Raw genomic sequence first — 18,923 nt, 5'->3', positions numbered from 1 at the left:
CATTACCTTTTTTGATGATTAAAGCAATATTCAGAGTTAGGTAGGACAGATCCATAAATACCATCATTTCACAGAAAAGAAAAATAGTGGAAAGGATAAGACACTTATAGAGCTGGACACTTAAAAATCCATGGTTAGGATTTTCACATTTCCTCGTCCATTCTTTATCAGTTCCTTAGCTAATGTTACTATAAAAATACTTAAATTGGAATAGGGGTGGTGGGGAGGGAGAATGAATACTCTAAAGAGGGGGGAAGCAAGCAAAAATGGCAACTTCGGAGTGAAAGGACATCAGTGATTATAATATGAAAGAGATGGGCAGTTTTTTATTCTCCCATCCTTTCCCAAAGACACACACTTGCTTTGTTAGGCTCCCTCTGAGCTTTTTCAAAGAGCCAAACGGTATGGCAACTTGCTCTTTTGCTATTTAGAATATAGAACCATTTCAACACTCATTTCTGTTGTAGTGCTGCCAAAAATAACAGGCATTGACTGGCCTTCCCAAAGTATATAAAGAGAATTTAATTTCTCTGACCTCATATTCCTTTTGAATGGTTTTGGTCTTAATAGAGCAGTTTAATAAAGGTTTTGAATAATGCTTGCTAATAATTAAAACTCAAGAAATGGAACAGGTTATCCTAGAGGTATTACAAAAATTTATCACCTTAAAAATTTTATCACCTCCCTGAGTTTAAAGAACTTGACAACATTACGTTTTAAGAAAGTACTAGGGTCACCTGGGTGGCTCAGTCGGTTGAGCATCTGATTCTTGGTTTCAGCTGGGGTCATCTAAGGGTTCTGGGATCAGCCTGCATCAGGCTCTGACCTCAGCAGAGCGTCTGCTTGAGTCTCCTTATGCCCCGCTCCCTGCTTCTGTGTTCTCTCTAAAATAAATAAATCTTTTTAAAAAATTATGCTAACTGTAACTGTCCTCATTACTGCTTAACGATCACTGTATTCTTTCAGACTCAATCATACACATGCCTTCCTCAGAAAGAGCCCTCACTTTACAAGGAGATTAAAATCTATTTTCCCTGCAAGTGGCTTTACTACTCACTACCTATCCTCATCAGTATTTTCCCTTTCTAGGCCAGATTTAGGTTCATAGCAAAATTAAATAGAAAATACAGCTTTCATATATCTCTTGCCTCCATCTTTCTGTTTTAGAAACATTCCTTGGCCAACTCTAGGATCTTATTCTACTAGAGCTTCTGATATCTTGATTCAGTCTATAATGGCTTTTTGTAAACATGACTAAACAGTTGTCCCTTAACATTTATACTCAGTCATGCTATCAAGGTTCTTACCTGCTGAACTTCAAGAGTGATTACCGCTAGCCCATTTAAAAGCAAAGTGTGCAGGCACAGTTATTTTGAAGGAAATCAGTTACCATCTTTCAACTTCCACATGTGCTTAATGAGAACAATCTTACAGTCAAGTTTAATTAAGAGTCATTTAGTAAAATACTTCATTAAAATTTTTGGTGTACTTCCCAGAAACAGAAAGTAGCTTTAATGAGTGGGTAACAAAGCCTTCCGCTAGTCAGGTGATTTCAAATTTTCTGTTTTCAAAAGAAGTGAAGGAGGACCTAGCCAAACTGTCACCTGATCATTAAAATTTTTTTTTGTTAACTGTGAATTGTGTAAAGGAGCTCTTAAAAACTTGAGAGACTGCTATAACAAAACCTCTTTCATATGCATCTTCATATGAACAAGATATCTCAGATTATGTACGTTTTAAAAATGAATAAAATTGGGCCTGAATCTGTCTCATTCTAGCCATATGTGATATTTATCCACAGATACAAGAATTGTGGAGGGAGGAACAGTGCCACCCATTTCATTCTGATACACTTCCAGCAACAATATTTATCAACCCATGTAATACATTCCTACTATTTGTCAGCTGAATGGGAAGAAAGACAATTCTTGATCTGGAAAAACAATGGACTTTTAGCCTTATCGTCTTTTAAGTTTCACTTCAAAATTATTATTATTTTTTTGCACATCCAATTGATAAGACTACTCAATAAGTCTTGGCCATTTGACCATAACAGGTACGTTAGAATGAAGTTCTGTGTAGGAAGTAAAATAAGAATACAATTATGAATTTAAGAAGAAAAAGCAAAAGAATTTCTTTTAATTAGTTTATATTTTAAAATAGATGTTGATGGGTATCAAACTGTCATTAGATTTCTTTCAGTACTTTTCAAAGAGGGTTGTAATATTTTTATTTTTAAGATTTTACTTATTGGAGAGGGAGAGCATGAGTTTGGGAAGGGGCAGGGGGAGTGAACATCCGAGCAGACTCCCTGCTGAGCGCAGAGCTGGATGCAGGGCTCAGTCTCACAACCCATGAAATCAGGACCTGAGCCAAACCGAGAGTTCTATGCTTAACTGCCTAAGTCACCCAGGTGCCCTGGGGTGTGACATTTTTAAACTCCAAGATTTATGATACTTTGCTACCATTTAAGTTTATGAACGTTTTAGGTTTTAAAACAAATGTGCACAATGAAGTAATGCAGTTTTGTACAACTGTTTTTAGAAGTATGCAGGCATACCATTTCTTCCAGGTTGTGAGATACAAGATCCAAATATGCATATTTTAGGTAAAGAAATGACACTTAAAAAAGTGGTCATGTCTAGAAAAGTACTTTGTTCTGACTTCCCAGAATGTTACACAATTGTCTTTCCATAGACTTTCCAAGCTTTCTAATTACTTTCTAATTACAGAACTGTGGGTTCTGGGGGGAAAAAAAGTAATACATAGCTATTTTTCCAACTGCCTCTTCATCATAGTGTTATAAAAGACATTCTAATGCTTTTATGCAACAGAGATATTCAGACTTGGAAAAAAAAACTAGAAAGCGACCGGTTTTGGAATCAGATGTGAGTTGGATCCAGGCTCTACCACTGAATACCCGGCTTTAGCCAGAGGTCCCACCCCTGGCTGCACCTCTAGGCGTTCAAAAGTGCGAGGATCAAAGGAGGGGAAGAGTGGGTAGCTTTGCATTGTCTTCAATCAGTCGTCGTCTGACTTAAGGGCGTGAGGCTACTTCCCTTCAGGGTTGTACAGGAACACGACACAAATTCAACGAGCGTGACCTGGTGCCCCAAGCGGATTCAAACTATTACTGCCCCATCAAGCAAGCGGGGGCCAAAAGTTAAAGAGAAGTAGATTCCACTAGGAAGTTTTTGACCCGCAGTCGCTCTCCTGGAGGAGGGGCGATTTGCGAACAGCTGGCAAAGTTGGGGACCTTTTTGGTTGCTGGGCATCTAGAGGGTGGGGGCCACGGGTGCTGCTGAGCATCCTACAATGCGCAGGGCAATCCCCCACCCCCAGCACCATCCGGCCCGACGGCAACAGTGCGGGGCGTGAGGTCCAGGGTCTTTGAGGAGGAGCCGGTCCAAGAGCCCTCTCTAACTCCACGGTCCGCGGGGCATCCGGCCGCTGCGTCTATCTCCCTGACCCGCGCTTGGTCTTTCACCTTACCTCAAACGCGTCCTCAGGCGCTCAAAGCTGGCCGCGTCTCCTCAGGCGCGGGTGGAAGGTGCGCAGCCGCGCAGAGCCTTTCGGGAGCACGTGCCCACAGCCATCAGCCGGCGACGCCTTCCGCGCTCAAGCTTTGTTACGCCAGGCGGGCTCTGCATCACTTCCGCGACAACCCCCCGCGGGCCCCGCCCCCAGCGCGTCCGTAACCCAGGGCAACTGTAGCCCTCGCCTGCCGGCGGGGACTTACCTGTCCCGGAACCTTCCATCCCGTGGGGCCCACAGAAGGGTGTAAGCGGCCGCGGCCGCTTCCCCGCCTCCGGGGCAAGGCTCCAGACCACTCCACAGGCGGCAGAGCGACAGGACCAGCCCGGCTCGAAAGGAAGCTGCCCTCCGTGGCGGGGAGGCAAAAGCGAGAGGTAGTGAGGGCCGGGGCTGGAAAAAGAGTGGGCGGGTCCTGCGGAGGAGCGGCGAGGAACGGGTGGGGCAGTGGGAGGAGCTATTGAAAGGGCGGAGCCCTGCGGGGGAGGAGCCAAGGGAGGAAGGGGAGGGGCTCGTGAGCGAGTGGGGACATTTTGCTGGAGAGGACCCCTCTTGAAAGAAGGGTATAGGCATCTTCTTTGGCACGGCAGGAGCTGCTGGATGAAGAGGAGGAAGAAGGATCTTGGAAGAAGGGAAGGAGCCTGGGGGAAGGGGAGGGTCTATTCTAGGAAAGCGAAGAGCCAGGTGTGAAGCGCCTGGGCTTTAGGAGCAACAGGTGGAGTGTGTGTGTTTGATGACTTGAGCTTTCATGTAGACTTGTAAGCTGTGTTGACAGCTAAGAAGACACGGGTTGCTTTACTATTTTGTTACCAGAGCTAGGCACCTAATAGGCACTTAGCGAGTGAATGGGTGTGAGTGGAAAGAGCGGAAGGGTCAGAGACTGGGACTGCAGTAAAAAAGGTCTGATCCGGAGGGATGGTTGTATAAATCACGCCCTTAGGATTCCTTCTATGGGTCATCAAAGCTGCTGTGCTCTCTGGGCACGTAATAAGCATAAGGCACAGATAATTAACTTGGAGAGATAAGATTTATACTCCTGAAAATGTGAACAAACTGTGCAAGTTGAGTGGTGCATGTGCTTAACTTGGAGGCAAAGATTCGACTCCCTGCCGAGTTGTGTTCCAAAACTGTAAATTAGGTTGAAGTCTTCATATCATTTTCCTTTAGAAACTATATTACCAGTGATCAGCATGCCCAAGACAGTCTTCAAGATTTATTTAACCACTTCATATGACTGAAGCTTAGCTCTGTATTAAGAAACTTCGCTTCCACCATAGGTAATGGTGTTTTTATTCATTGATTTCTTCACTCAGCACACGTTTTTAAGGATCCACAGGGCCATCCATTCAGAATTCCAGTTGAGGCTGCCAGAAGCCCGTCTTTCCCAGTCTGAAATTCTGACATAGATTCAAGATTCCTTTAAACCTGAAACTTCCAGGAAGATGGGGGGAGGGTATAGGGCATGGCGTAGAGCCAGGGAGGTGGCAAGGAGTTTTAAGGGATCATAGCTTGCTTTTGACTTAAATATCCTGAGCTTTTCACCTCTCCCGGCCCATCAACATCCCCCCCCCCGCCCCGCCGCCTATTAATTACCTGGGAATGTGTCAACCAGGTATAGGAATCTAGAGTAAGGCATTTGGAATCTGACTTTTTATATAAGCAATGCCAAATAGGTGGCACGTGTATTACCACTCTTTATTCTCTGGCAGACATCATTAATCAACCACAGAAGTCTTTCCTGAAGTGGCTGTCTTAACATCCTTTTCAACACAACACTCTAGTTGTGTTGGGACTATTTGGAACCAACAATGTGGAACACATTCTTCATCCCTAACATAGAGAGTAAATATTTTAAAAAAATTAACAGACATCAGTGTAAATGTAAATTTCTACGACTCTTGGTAGTCCTTTTTTAAAAAAATGAAGTTTATCTAAACCAATGGATCAAGAATTCTGTAGATGAGATTTATATGCATAGGCCAGATAATTGTATAGTGAGGTGAATTTGCAGCCAGTTGGTAATTAATAAATGCCCCAGTACAAAGCATATCCACGTGGCATTGTCCTTTACCCTCTCCTCGCCAACATTTTATCAGTGACTTAGATGAAGTTACAGGAGGTATGCCCATCAAATCCAAGTCTTAAAGTGGGAAGGAATGGCCAAACCGTGGGGTGTCAGAGTCAGATTGGCAAGTATCTAAGCAGGTTGGAATGATGGTCCAAAACCAACAAGAGGAAATTTTAGAAACATCTGATCCATTCAGAGGTCTATATCTAGTGAAAAAAAAAGAAGAACAAAATTTTAAAAGAAAATTAACCGCATGGATATGAAGTGAAGAAGACAGGGATTATTAACAATTCACGTGGAAAAAAATGTAGAAGTTATAGTTGACCTCCAGCTCAGTGTTAATCAAGATTGGGATATAGCTTTTTAAACATGTAGCAATCTTTGTTCAATTAATAGGTGTAGATTTCAGATCAAAGGGAGTCAGATTTCAAAATAAACATTTATAGCCAGACCACATTTGAAATATTACCCTCATTTCCAGGTACTATATTTTAAAGACATTGACAGGCAATTGTGCATTCTCAAGATGAGGGAATTTGAGATTCTCTTCTGAAGAATAATAGCTGTCTTCAGTTATTTTCAGTATTACCATGTTGCTTTTGGGAGGAACACCAGGAACTGAGGAGCATAAGTTTCAGGGTTGCAGATGTCATTCTAATCTTTAGAGCTATCAGTGGAATGAAACAAGATTCTTGCAAAGTAATGAGCTCTCAGTTGTATGATTGTAAAGCTCTCTAGAAGTCAAGAAGTGGAATAGCATGACCTACTGATTTACTTCAAATCTGTAAACTAGGCATAATTTTACTATCAGAAAATATGACTATTACATCCATACAGATGTCTGCATTTCAACGTAAAAGTAAGAATGCATACAATTTGTAAGAAATCACGTATCCACTCTTTTAGTTGATCTTTGATTGCTTCTTGTATACTTCTATTTGTCATCTCTTACATGAACTGGAAGACAAGAAGGGACAATACAACTTGAAGGCATGGTTATTGGAGAAAAATTTTAAATTAAGACTGTTCTTTCCACTAACTGAATTCTTTTTTTTTCCTAATTAGGAAAAGACCACCAACATTCTATTTTAGCAGTGGAGCATCTTGATGCAGCTTGAACACCAGTGTTCCAGAGGAACACCTAGCAATCTGGTATGCAATGATCTGGCCATTTGACTAAGAATACTAAGTTTACTGACTTCAGAGCTGATTCTTAGTGTTTGGTCATAAGGAGTCAATATTGTTCCCATGATCCTCCATTAAATGAATAAAGTACTTATAAAATGCAGTATTTATAAAAAAACATGTAAAGTGCTTATAACAATGCCTGGTGCATAGTAAAAGCTGTTACACAGCTCTTTTATTGTTTCATATTATTGTTACCTGGGTTTCTTTTGGCCCTTTGGAATATAATATGACTGGAACTTCTTCTGGTACCCTCACTGGGTCCAACTTCTATTGATGCAAAACAGGGGCTTTGCCAATACCTCGTCTTTGGCCTCTGCTCTTCATCTGTCTCGATATAGAGATAACATTGTCTTCCTCTCAGATTTCACATGTTCTCATGACATGTCAGAAATAGTTGAAGTTGCTGGAGATGGTTACCCTGACAGAGAGAAGAGTACATGAACCTTTTCATCCTTTTCATAGGGCCGTTGGGGAGCTGAGGCAACGGTCCATCTTCAGATCAATGATTCTTCAACCCTTTGCAGTGACAGACAGCTTTGTACCTCTGATGCAAGCCCTTTTCCTGAAAAAATGCCTGAGCATTTTCCAAGGTGTCCTAGATCTCCTGAAGTCCATCCGTGAATGGGGAGCCTTCCCATCACAGAGTCTTGCTCTGGAGGGCAAAATGAGGACACAAGGATGGAGGATACTGAGAGGGCAGGAAAACCTGTATTGGGGTCAATATAAGGAAGATCTTCGTAACTGCTCTGCTGGATCATACAGTCATGTAGGGTGCTTTTGAAGGCAGTGATGGCCAGACTTTGCCCAGACCAATAAGAATCAGAATCTCTGTGGGTAGGCTGTGGGGCATCATGATTCTAAGGTGCAGCCAAGTTTGAGAACCAGGAAATTAGAGCCATTGAAACAGGCTCTCTAAGTAGTGAGCGCCTTGCCAGCAGAGATACTTCGAGCACAGAACTTTTTTCTTATTCATTTGAATACTCTGGCTATACTTAATCTCTCCTAAAGAGTATCTATTTCCTTGCTATATTAACCTCATGTGCACATTTATTTTCTTACTTAAATAAATGGCTTTGCTTTTGATTCTCTACTTTTCTCCTTTTGAACTGTACACTTGTTAAGTCTTTGGGCTTCTGTGGTACCAATGTGTTTGTAATTCAGAAGGAGACACGACTGAGTCAGGAGCTTCTTTGGCCTGAGCAGTGACTGAAGTGAAATTTCACAAGATGAAAGGATCAGGCTGCTTTGCACAATCTGGTCCTTAATCATGCTTTTGTTTGTAAACAGAATAGCCCTTCTGGTTTTTAGCCACTTCTAATATAATTTTTTTCCTTTCAGATTTCATTAATTTCCTCTGATGTCATATTGGAAAAGATTAGGATGTCCAAAGATATTTGACCTTCCTTAGGTAAATGGACTTTATTAGCATCAAAATGCCACCTTAAGCCTATGTGAAAAAGCCAAAATGGTAATTAAACAGGTATTGTTATAAGAAGTTATTGATCTCTACCTCAACAGAAAATTTAATAAGTGGGTTTCTGACAGGGATCACTACGGTGAGAGAAAGCCAAGTGCGTGGTTCCCAGTCGCCTCTGTGTCATTACAAGCAAGGAATCCTCAAGAAGGCACTGGCTGTTCATCAGCATGCGGCTGGACTATTGAAGGTCGCTGCCTACGCCCTGGGATTCATCTCTGCAGCTTATGGGGTGACCAGGAGTAGCCTCTGTCTGTACGAAGGTACTATACTCATACCCATCTTTGAGATGAGCAAACAGACCCAGAAAAGTAACTTGCCCAAGGTCATATAGCTACTGATAGGATTGGAGCCCTGGCTGTTTGGCAACCAAGTCTGTGCCCCTGATCAGGATGATAACTTTCCATGGGTGGTTCAGTGGGTTAAGCATCTGACCCTCGATTTCAGCTCAGGTCTTGATCTCAGGGTCGTGAGTCCAAGCCCTGCAAAAAAAAAAAAAAAAGAAAAAAAAAAAAGAAAGGATGACAACTTTTGTAACTCTTTGACTGATTATAAATGCCAAGCTCCATTTTTCAACCTAGAAAAATATCAGTTAAGAATAGAAATTACCACTCTCATCCTCACTGTCACTGGTACCATTACCACCAAATATGGTACTAGTGTGCTAGGGCTGCCTTGACATAGGACCACAGACTGGGCGGCTTAAAGAACAGAAATGTATTGCTTCACAGTTCTGGAAGCTGGAAGTCCAAAATCAAGGTGTCTGCAGGGTTGGTTTCTTCCGAGGGTCATGAGGGAAGGATCTACTCCAGGCCCCTCTCTGTGGCTTTCAGGCTTCTCTCTGGGCCTCTTCACATGGCCTCCCTCTCTACGTGTCTGTGTCCATTTTCATAAGGACTCAGTCATGCAGGGTGGATTAGGATGGGCAGACCAGCCTAACCTAGACCACATGCTCCCCAGCCTCGGCCGGTATCCAGAGTTGCCAGGAAGGGAAAGAAGGGAAAGTGGCCAGGTCACACATGCCCACCACAGTTCCCATGGTGTTAGCACAGTAGCATCTGGACTTTTTTGGAATGGAGGGCAGGGGTGCTTAAACCTATCTTCCTTGCTGTGCTCTACCCTGTCACGAGGGATAGAACCTCTGCTAACATCCTCCTATCCTCTTTTCTTCAATCCCAACTTTGGTCTTCAATTAAATCTATTAGTCTTTCCAATTAGTCGTGTCTTTTATCATATCAATATCTGGCAATGGATGGTTTTGTAATATTTCTTTCAGTCTATTCTGAAATGTGTCTTGATGTTATTTTGCCTGGGTTATTAATTCAGTTTTTAAGAAATTAATATTAAAAACTAAGTTCAGCCTGCTTTTCACGCTACAGGAAGAAGATGTTAAAAACCTTCAGCCACAATCACAGTAATGGATCTCTGTCAGAAAAATGAGACTGAGATAGAAAATAGTGAAAATAATGAAATTCAAAGCCCAGAAGAAACAGAATTAACCTATACTTGCCCAGATGAAAGAAGTGAAAAGAATCATGTTTATTGTCTTCTCAATATCAGTGACATTACACTTGAACAAGATGAAAAAGCCAATGAGTTTGTCATCGGAACTGGTTGGGAAGAAGCAGTGAGTATCTCCTTGACTGAGGTGTCTCATGCATCTGTCTTTTGATGTAGGCCTTTCCTTTTACTTTTGCCAAAAATAGTTATTACTAAAAAATGTATAAGCAATGAGATACAGAAATCTTAGGAATAGAGGTAAAATACAAATAATGGTAAGAGCAGTACCTTTTATTGGGTATTTGTGGCCAGTTAGTGTTGGCAAGCACAGGACTAAGTGCTTTACATACATCACTTCATTCAACCTCTCAACAGTCCTATGAGGCAGGTATTATGAACAGCCTCAGTTTTCAGACAAAGATAATGAGGCACCCAAAAGGTGAAAGAGTCTGCCAAAGATCACCCAGCCAGTGGCCAAGGCAGGGCTTGAATCCAGCTCTTCTGGACTCCAGAACCCAAGCTCCTTAACTGCTGTGCTAAGCTCCCCAAGAGACCTGGGATTTCTGTCCTAGTGGTACCACTCAGAGCCCCATGGGTTTATTCTTAAACTATTCTTAGAATAGAATCCTAAATTTAGAACTGTAAGGAAATTTGGTCTAATACAGTGATTCTTAGGTGATGCTTGGCAATGTCCCACAACTGGGAATGAGGGGAAGGGGATGCTACTGGCATCCACTGGATAGAGGCCAGAGGTGCTGCTCCACATCCTACAGTGACCAGGACAGCCCCCACCACAAGGAATGACCCAGTGCTGTCTTAGTTCAGGCCTGCTATAACAGAATACCATAGATTGGGGGCATATGCAACAGACACTTAATTCTCACAGTCCGGAGGGTGGACATCCAAGATCGGGGTGCCAGCATGGTTAGGTTCTGGTGGGGGAACCTCTTCCTGTTTTGTGCTCACATGGTCCTCAGTGGTGTAAGTAGATCCCTTATCTCCACCTCCTCTTATAAGGGCACTGATACCATTTTGAGGGCCCCACCCTCTTGACTTCATTAACCCTAATAACCTCCAAAGGCCCCCACCTCCAAATCCAACACTTTGGGGATTTGGGCTTCAACAGAGGAATTTGGGGGGACACAGTCATGCAATCCATAACATGCCCTAAATCTCTGGTGCTGAGGTTGAGGAAACCTGATCTAATTGGTTTATTTTATAAATATGGAAACTGAGGCCAAGACATGGCAGACCAACTCCCCCAAGTCCACTTGACAGTTGAAGAAGGAGTTGGGTCTTCAGGACCCTCCTCTTATTCTCTCTCTGTTGCACTGCCCCACCCCTGCCTGGTGGACCCACAGGTTCATGCCAACTAAGTCAGGGTTATAGACAGCTCTATTTGAGGATTTAAAACTTTCCAAGTTTAGAAGGTTTGGTTTACTGTGGAAAGTAATGACTGAAATGTATCTATCCAAGGGCTGTTGGAAAAGAATTTTGTATTAATTGGAAGAAATGCTACATGTGCCCTGTGCTGGGAGTATGTTTGCTGCTCACAGTGTGTCGAGGATGATCGTGCCATGCTATCTCCTCCTGCCTGCTGCCTGTTGCTCTTCACTCTCTGCCTACCAGCCCTCCCTGGCTTCTCAGGCGACCTTGTCCCAAGGGGTGTCAGAGGCCTGTCCCGCCAAAACCAGCTTCCTGCCCTGGCTTGGGGCCCTTGATACTTCCTGTGCTGGTGCCAGGGACACGTGGGCCAGCATTTAAATGAGGACAGAGAACACTTTGCTGGTAGCAATTAGTGAGAACTTCCTATGTTTGCAGAGCCAAGGGACCTCTCAGGATGGGTTGCCTCAGGGCTGTACATTTTTGACCCAGACCAACCCAACCAACATTTAGCTTACCCGGGACAGCCCACCTGTGAGAATCAAAAGAGCCAGGCGTCATTGACCCCCTTCTCTGGACTTGGATCCCCTGCCAGGCCACCAGAACACCCTGGAGATATAGATCCTCTGTAGCAGCTTCAACCCAAGGCTCACTTGGGGTGTTTTTAAAACCACCCGCCCAAGTCCATCTTGTGAGTATTGGCTTAGTCGGTCGTGGTGGGGCTCAGGAATCTGGATTTTTAAGAGCAGTCCAGATGAGTCTTAGGGTCAAGCCAGTAGAGAACATTTGTTCACTCATCAGGTGCACCTGTTTAATAGATTAAATAGAACATCTGTAAACATCTGTAGAAAGATTAAATTTCCAGAATTTAGGTTTCCCTCAATAAGTATCCAGGTGAGTAAAAGGTGGCTTGCTACATAAGCACAACCAGCAGAAAAATCACCCCTTGTCTGGCTGGAGGAGGATGCAGGAGGAGTGCTTGGGGGTGGTAGGAGAGTGCAGGAGGGGCATTTGGGGGTGCGGGACTTGTCTTGTTCCAGCTGAAGCCACCTTTGGTAGAGAGGCCAGTTAGCCTGAGGATCTGTTAGCTAATGTGCTAGGTCCCTTCTCTGCAAAAGCTGGAAAATCACCTGGGAAGTCAGGTCTGAAGCAAGCAATGTGGTCCTCTTGAAGACCCAGCACCAACTTAGCAGCACACAAAGGGACAGGGTTCCAGAACAGAAGCCAGAAGAGTAGGCTGGGAGAGGTGTCCTTAGGCTGTCTCAAGAGTGCAGCGCAGGGCAGCGACCTTACAGCGCCCATATATACTTGCCATCTAAGAATTAGGACTCAATTATGCAAAAGAAAATGGGGATTTTTTTGGTTGGAATATATTTGAGGTATCAGTGTGGCTTTGGTAAGGGTACTAGGACTTTGGAGTAAGAAAGATCAGGTTCAAATTCACCACTTACAGGCAGCTAACATTGGGGAGGGCTCCTGTCCCCTAGCTCCAAGTTCCTCATCTGTAAATTCCGGCCAGAGGGGTGTATGAGGAGGACAGGAATGCCGGGATTCAGTGTCGGGCACTTACTAGACTTTTTGAAAAAGTGATGCTTCACACTTCAGAATTTGGGGAGCTGAGCACATGCAGTGAGAGGGTGCAGAGGTCAGGAGGGAACGATGGTAAAGGGATGTTTTTGGGCAAGATGACCAGAGCCTGGCCCTGTGGTCAGGCCCAGGAGACACTGTGCTCCTCACAGCCTCTCCTTGTCGCCTGCGTGGGAGTGCACAGACCTTCTGAATGTGCCAGAACTTTGCCATTGGCTGTCATAACATTTTGAACGGCGGTTTCCACGTATGTATACTGGGCATCAGAATACCTGAATTATAGTGCTGTGGCATGAGTTAAATGAATGAATGCCAATACCAATGGATCCTTAGCTCAGTGCCTGCAACATAGTAAAAACATGGGAACTATGTTTACTTCTTTTTTTTTACACACAAGGTTGCCAGATTTAGCAAACGAAGACACAGGATACCCGGTTAAATTTGAATTTCAGTAAACAGTACCTAGTATGTTTAGTGTTAAGTATGTCTCAAATGTGGTTCTGTATTTTTATCTGGCAATTCTATTTAATGGTGACATCTGTGGCAAGCTCAGCCAGGGCACTCTGGGCGTGGACAGATGGGGGAGCAGGTGGTGCAGGGGTGCCAGGGTACGCTGACTCCAGGACCTGCTTCTGCTCATCGTCTCTCGCTCCAGCCCCACCACACAGCAGTCTTCCAGGGTTTGATAACAGAGCCTGGTAGGGAGACAAGTACGAACAGTTTTGATTTTAAGTGTCCTAACTTTATTTTAATGTGCATCTGAAAACAGACAGAGTCAGCACACCAAGATGGCCATTTACAAATATTTTTGCTTAGTATTTTAGTATTAAATCCAGTGGCTACTTTTCAGATTAACAAATACTGTTACAAATGTTATTACTTAGTATGAGACTAAAATAGTATTAAAATTAAAAAAGAAAAGGGTGAGTGAATTTTAAGAAAAATATCAGTTCAGATAGGATGGCCAAAATGGGGATGTGGCCACAGCTGGGGCAGCTAGAGTTTGAGCAGCTCTGCCGGGAGTAACATGCTGCTTTATTTGCAGGTCCAAGGCTGGGGAAGGACTTCTCCAACTGCCTGCATCTGGCCCAGGAAGAAGCTTAAAAAGGCGAGGGTGGGAGAAAGTGCCAGCAGCTGCTTACTCTGTGGCAGTCTCTCCCAAGGGAGCGCTGAGGCCAGGCCTCAGGCAGAGGCGGAGAAGTTGGGGTCGGGGGCTCCGGCTGAGGTGGGTCCAGAGAAGGATCAAGGCAGCCCCTCCCAGACTCAGGGGACCCCTCTGGGCCCCACCGCTGCCTCCAGCGAGATTAGCAAGATCTGCTTTCCCCCCTACAGTCAGGGAAAGAAAAAAAGTCTGCAAATAAAGGAGTTTATTTGGTGCAAGGAAGACTGGGCCACCCCTGAGGCTCTTAGGGGCAAGGATCCCAGAAGCCCCAGCAGAGGGCCCTCCATCTCAGACTCCTTGACTTCCAGGGCCCTTTTAGTTCTACCTCCCCTGAGGGCTTCACCCCCAAACGGCTTGGATGTTCTGGGTAAGAAGAGTAAGAACTTTTTCTTGCAGCCAGAAGAGAAGGTGCTGAGTGTGGAAAAGGATGAGTGTGTGGCTTGTGCATATGGATTGAAAACAGTTGACGGGAAAGGTGAAAAGAGACCCATTGAGGTGGCCAAGCACCTCAAGGTCAATGACACAATGCCTTTCCCTCCCCGGGTGGCCCCGACATCCCTGTTGGCCAATCCGGAGCGGTGCTGCCTGCACTGGTCCCTCCTGCCTGAGAAAAACCTGGTGTGCCCTCCCAACCCCAGCAACGTGCGCTATCTCGCCACCGTGCAGCTTTTGCAGAAACACGGAGTGCAAAACTACAAGGCCAAATTCAAAGCCAGGGAGCCAAGACCTCCCGTCAACACCCAAAAGCGCATTCTCACAGAGGCCAAGCAGGAACACAGGCCCCAAATGTTGGAGACCAAAGTGTTCCCGAGAACTCTCTTGCCGTCCCTCACCGTGAGCAGAGTTGTTATTCCTGTCTCCACTCACAGACTGCTCTGAGTTGCCACAATAGAATTCCTTGGGAATAAGCACTGTTTGAATTCATTCATCCTCTCCCTGTCTCTCTCTCCCGCCTCATCCCACCCTTTCCTTTCTTCTCTTCTTCTGCCATACTCTTCCTGCCTATCTACCCTCCCTTGCCCTTTTTTTGCAGCAGAACCAGAGGAAAATGGACCTCATTGTATGGGTTTTGATTTATTCTCAAAACCCTCATATTTATGTGTCACCTGCTTCTGTTGCTTAGCCATTTACAAAATGCAAAGTGGTAATGCCAGTCTCAGCCTCTGCCTGCCTTATCTCTCCACTCCCCCTAGAAGCCAATGGACGGTGGGGCTCCGAAGGGCCTCCCAGTGATGCCCACGTCAGCCCGGAGCCAACTGGCAGGGGCTCTTTCCACCCCACCTCCGTGCCTAAAGCTAAGTGTAAGGGCTTGTTTAGACCAAATTGTTTCCTGATCTTTTGAACCAGGCAAATATCTATCTGTTGCTTTATTTTCTCTTGCAACAAAGATCTGAAACATTGCTTTAGTAGATAGTTCCAGCCTGTGTCCAAATAAATATCCTTGTGCCCAAGGTGTCATATCCTTATATCCACAGATGTATCATACCCACTACATGCTGCATATCCCAGGGTTTCATATACTTATGTTCTAGCCTCATGCTAGTCTCCATGTCTGCAAAACTTTTAACCACAGCTCTATAAAGTCCATCTTGGGAAGCAGGTTAAGAGTAATTATTTGAAAAAAAAAAAAGTCATTGTGATTATAATTGTCATCCCACATGCTTCCTGCAGCCTTACCTTGCATCTAATATTTGGGAACTCACAACCCCAGACAGGCACTTATGGAATAGGGATGTTAATTTCTCCCTTCTGTGCCTCTTCTTCCTTCATTTTACCCCAATGCATATTTCCTGAAGTTGTATATACATTAAACATTTGTAAATGAGTTATATTTTAAGTGCCAAGTGACAATGCTATGTAGAGAAATGCTCTGAAAAACCAGTTTTTAAATATGAATAACATTTAGCCGCTCTGTAATTACATAGTTAGCATTTGCTTATGGTAGGTTGTACTTGAACTCTGGACTTCCTGTCCCCTAATGATGGGTAGACAGAATATATGACTGTATTTGTTAACATCTGCTTTCCATAACTGGTCTTTGTAATGTCTTTTCTCTTAGTTTAGGTTATTGTTTTGTGATTTCTATTTACAAAACACCAGAAATGCAGAAATGATTATAGTACAACGGTCATTAAATGTGTATTTTGCCTACTGAGGTTGGACACTTTTTTATAGTCTAGAAGCAGTTTTTAGGCTCTGCCCACTTCTTCTCTGAATGAAGAAACCAACTGGATTTTGCCCCGAAGAAGCTCTGATTTCCCACTGTGTCTGGAACATGAGGTGTTGGATCCAGGGCTGTGTGAGGACCCTCCAGCTCTGGCAGCCTGCCCACCTAAGTCAGTGGTTCACCAAGCCCCTCTTAGAAACAGCAAGATCATGACGAAGCTCAATGTGTAAAACAGGCAAGAGTGTTGATTAGGGTGGGAGCGCGTCTACCAGCATGAGTGAGGGCCAGAGCCCAGCGGTGCTTACATTTTGGATCTTGAGGCAGTCTGAAAACACTAAGTTAAAACAAAATATTTTTTCTTTTTCTTTTTTAAAAGGGTTTTATTTATTTATTTGACAGAGAGAGAGAAATAGCACAAGAAGGGAGAGGAAGGCAGAGGGAGAGGGAGAAGCAGACTCCCCAGTGAGCAAGGAGTCCTATGAGGGGCTCGATCCCAGAACCCTGGGATCATGACATGAGCTGAAGGCAGACACTTAACCGACTGAGCCACCCAGGTGCCCCCAAAATATTTCTTTTGTAAAAAAAAACTCTTTAGTTGAGATAAGGGTTATAAATTCTATAGATTTTGGAGTAAACATAATGATTTAGAATTAAGAGGAGGGCTGGTCTGAACAAAGGAAGGGCCCAAATTTAAAGATGTGTAGTATCCTTCTTTTTGAGCAAATAATTAGTTTGGCCCGCAAAATATTGACTAAGAGGTTTCTCTATGAATAGATATGAGTGTTCTGTATTTGGCATCTCTTTAGGTAATTTTTCAATGAACCTGATTAAGCCCCTCCAGGATCTTATTTGCATTAGCCTGGGTTTAGCTTGTTTTTTGTGGATAAAATCACTCTAGGTTTTGCCTGTTTCCATTCAGATTAAATCAGGATGTCCAGACTGGTCTCTGATGTCCAAGTCTAACTAAAGGAAAAATGTGTAACAGAATGCAGTCTCCATCAGGGTTCTATGTCACCAACAACACTTTCAGGGGGAAATCCTGCCACGTAAGTGTGTTAAGCATGTTATAATGATGGCAACAGCCCTCTTCCTACCTCAGGGTAATGGTCTTAGTTAGGGTTTGGATCCTCTAGTCCTCTCTAAACCAAGCGTGGAGGGCTGTGTTTCATCCCTCATTCTATTAGTTTTGGATGTCTCATTAATTAAACTTCCCAAACTCCTATTTTTCTCAAAAAACTTTAAAAATCACCAAGTGGAACTGTGGCAGCACGTGACACAGGGCTCCTGCAGGGCCTGAGGTCACCTTCTGGGCGAGGCCGGGTTGAGGCCTGGGGCTGCTGCTGAGGGTCTGGGTGACGGAAGGGAGGGGCTGGAAACCTGGGCAGACAGAATGTTTCCTGACAGACAGGAGGGGTTGGCACTTTTGAAGAGAAAGAGGAAGACTTTAAATCAGAATAAGGCCGGACTACATTTGGACAAGTACGCAGGACTTTGGCTACTCAGGGAGACTGTCCCTAATTTTTATTCTTTTTACTCTGGAAGTGGCCCCCTTTTGTGAAATTTACCTGTACTTCAAGGACCATGCTATAAAATGATTGGAACCTAGAATCAAATTGGCTTTCACTCTCCCTCCCTCCAAGTTTAAGAGCTTCAGGACCCAGAGAGACCACAGAAGCCTAGCCCATCTCTCTGGGTAACCCCAGCAGGCCAAGACCAAGCTGCACGACTGGAGGAGGCCTCACATCTGGGGCTTTTTGGGGTGTCTGGGTTTGGGTCCAGTGCAACCTTGGTGCTGCAGTTTAGGGGCTACTGAGAAGCAAGGTAGGGAGTAAACAGAGGGGCTCCTGTGGCTACGACCAAGGACATATCAGGGCAGTCGTCGGTGCCCCAGGGAATACTCTACCACTGTCTGCCAAACTCACTGGGACGCTGGTGCCACGAGACTCAGTGCCGTGCTCTCTCAGTCCAGACTAAGCTCTGCCCCAAGCTCTACTACCATCCACACAATACAGTAATGCCTTTGAATTTACAAGGCACTGTTCTAAGAGTTCTAAGCCCCTTCTGGGTATTACTCTCTTTTTCCTGAGCAAATGCATGAGTGTCAAGGATCATTTTCTCCTTCCTTTGTTCCCATGGCTGGATAATTCTTCATAGGGACTGTTTTGTAAGATATTTAGCAACATCCCTGGCCTCTATCTACTAGCTGCCAATAGTATCCCTCAGTTGTGAGAATCAAGAATGCCTCCCGACATTACCAAGTGCCACAACGGCAAAATCAGCCCAGTTGAGAACCAATGCTTTAGGGAATCCAATCCCTGTGTTAGGAGCTTCTCTGACAGTTTTACTTACAGAGCACAAGCCTTGGCACAGGGACAAAGGAAAAGTGGGCGATGTCTGGCTTACTGCATCCTGGAAAGCATAGGTGCTCTGGATCTAAAGCCCTCTGGTGCTCTCAGCTTTGTCTTGGTCCTTCAAGGTCTTCTGGTGGTACCTGCCCAGGTTCCCCTCAGAAGGAAGAGACCACAAGCCTGCTTTTTCTCTGAGACAATCTCGTAATGACAGTAGGCCCACTTAGTGCCCAGAAAAGCTGTCAATATTCCCATATTTGTCTTTTGAGAATGTGCATTATTGCTTTGGCAAGGTTTTCAAGAAAATTCTATGATGTTAAGTTGATGCATTTACATGTAATGCCATTGTTCAGAATTCCCTACTGTTTAAGCAATACTCTCAACATTCACTGCTTATGATAAATCAGCGTGAGTATTAAGAGGTGGCCAACACTGCATACGTCACACCTCAGTAGCCACTGGCAAATTGACACATCGCACATATATATGAAAATAGTCCTTGTTCCCGATTTAGC

At 44.3% G+C, this 18,923-nt stretch overlaps 1 protein-coding gene and 1 long non-coding RNA gene across 2 annotated transcripts; one reads left to right on the top strand and one right to left on the bottom strand.

Moving 5' to 3' along the window:
- Window positions 1-8,387: 8,387 nt before the first annotated feature.
- Window positions 8,388-17,885, top strand: C21H16orf46 (chromosome 21 C16orf46 homolog). The gene is made up of 3 exons (XM_045796064.2): window positions 8,388-8,524; window positions 9,641-9,888; window positions 13,777-17,885. Exons 2-3 carry the CDS (start codon window positions 9,679-9,681, stop codon window positions 14,770-14,772), a joined length of 1,206 nt encoding a protein of 401 aa, XP_045652020.2. The 5' UTR covers window positions 8,388-8,524; window positions 9,641-9,678; the 3' UTR covers window positions 14,773-17,885.
- On the bottom strand, window positions 8,522-13,113 carry LOC123791339 (uncharacterized). The gene is made up of 3 exons (XR_006779340.2): window positions 12,275-13,113; window positions 11,677-11,951; window positions 8,522-8,743 (listed from the first exon to the last, which is right to left on the bottom strand). It is a non-coding gene; the product is annotated as an uncharacterized LOC123791339 (long non-coding RNA).
- Window positions 17,886-18,923: the final 1,038 nt, after the last annotated feature.

Source organism: Ursus americanus, chromosome 21, assembly GCF_024610735.1.
Source record: "Ursus americanus isolate L20-20 chromosome 21, mUrsAme1.1.p, whole genome shotgun sequence".
Classification (NCBI taxonomy): domain Eukaryota; kingdom Metazoa; phylum Chordata; class Mammalia; order Carnivora; family Ursidae; genus Ursus; species Ursus americanus.
The sequence above is the reverse complement of the archived record's forward strand: the minus strand, read 5'-3'. Positions and strand labels throughout refer to the sequence as shown.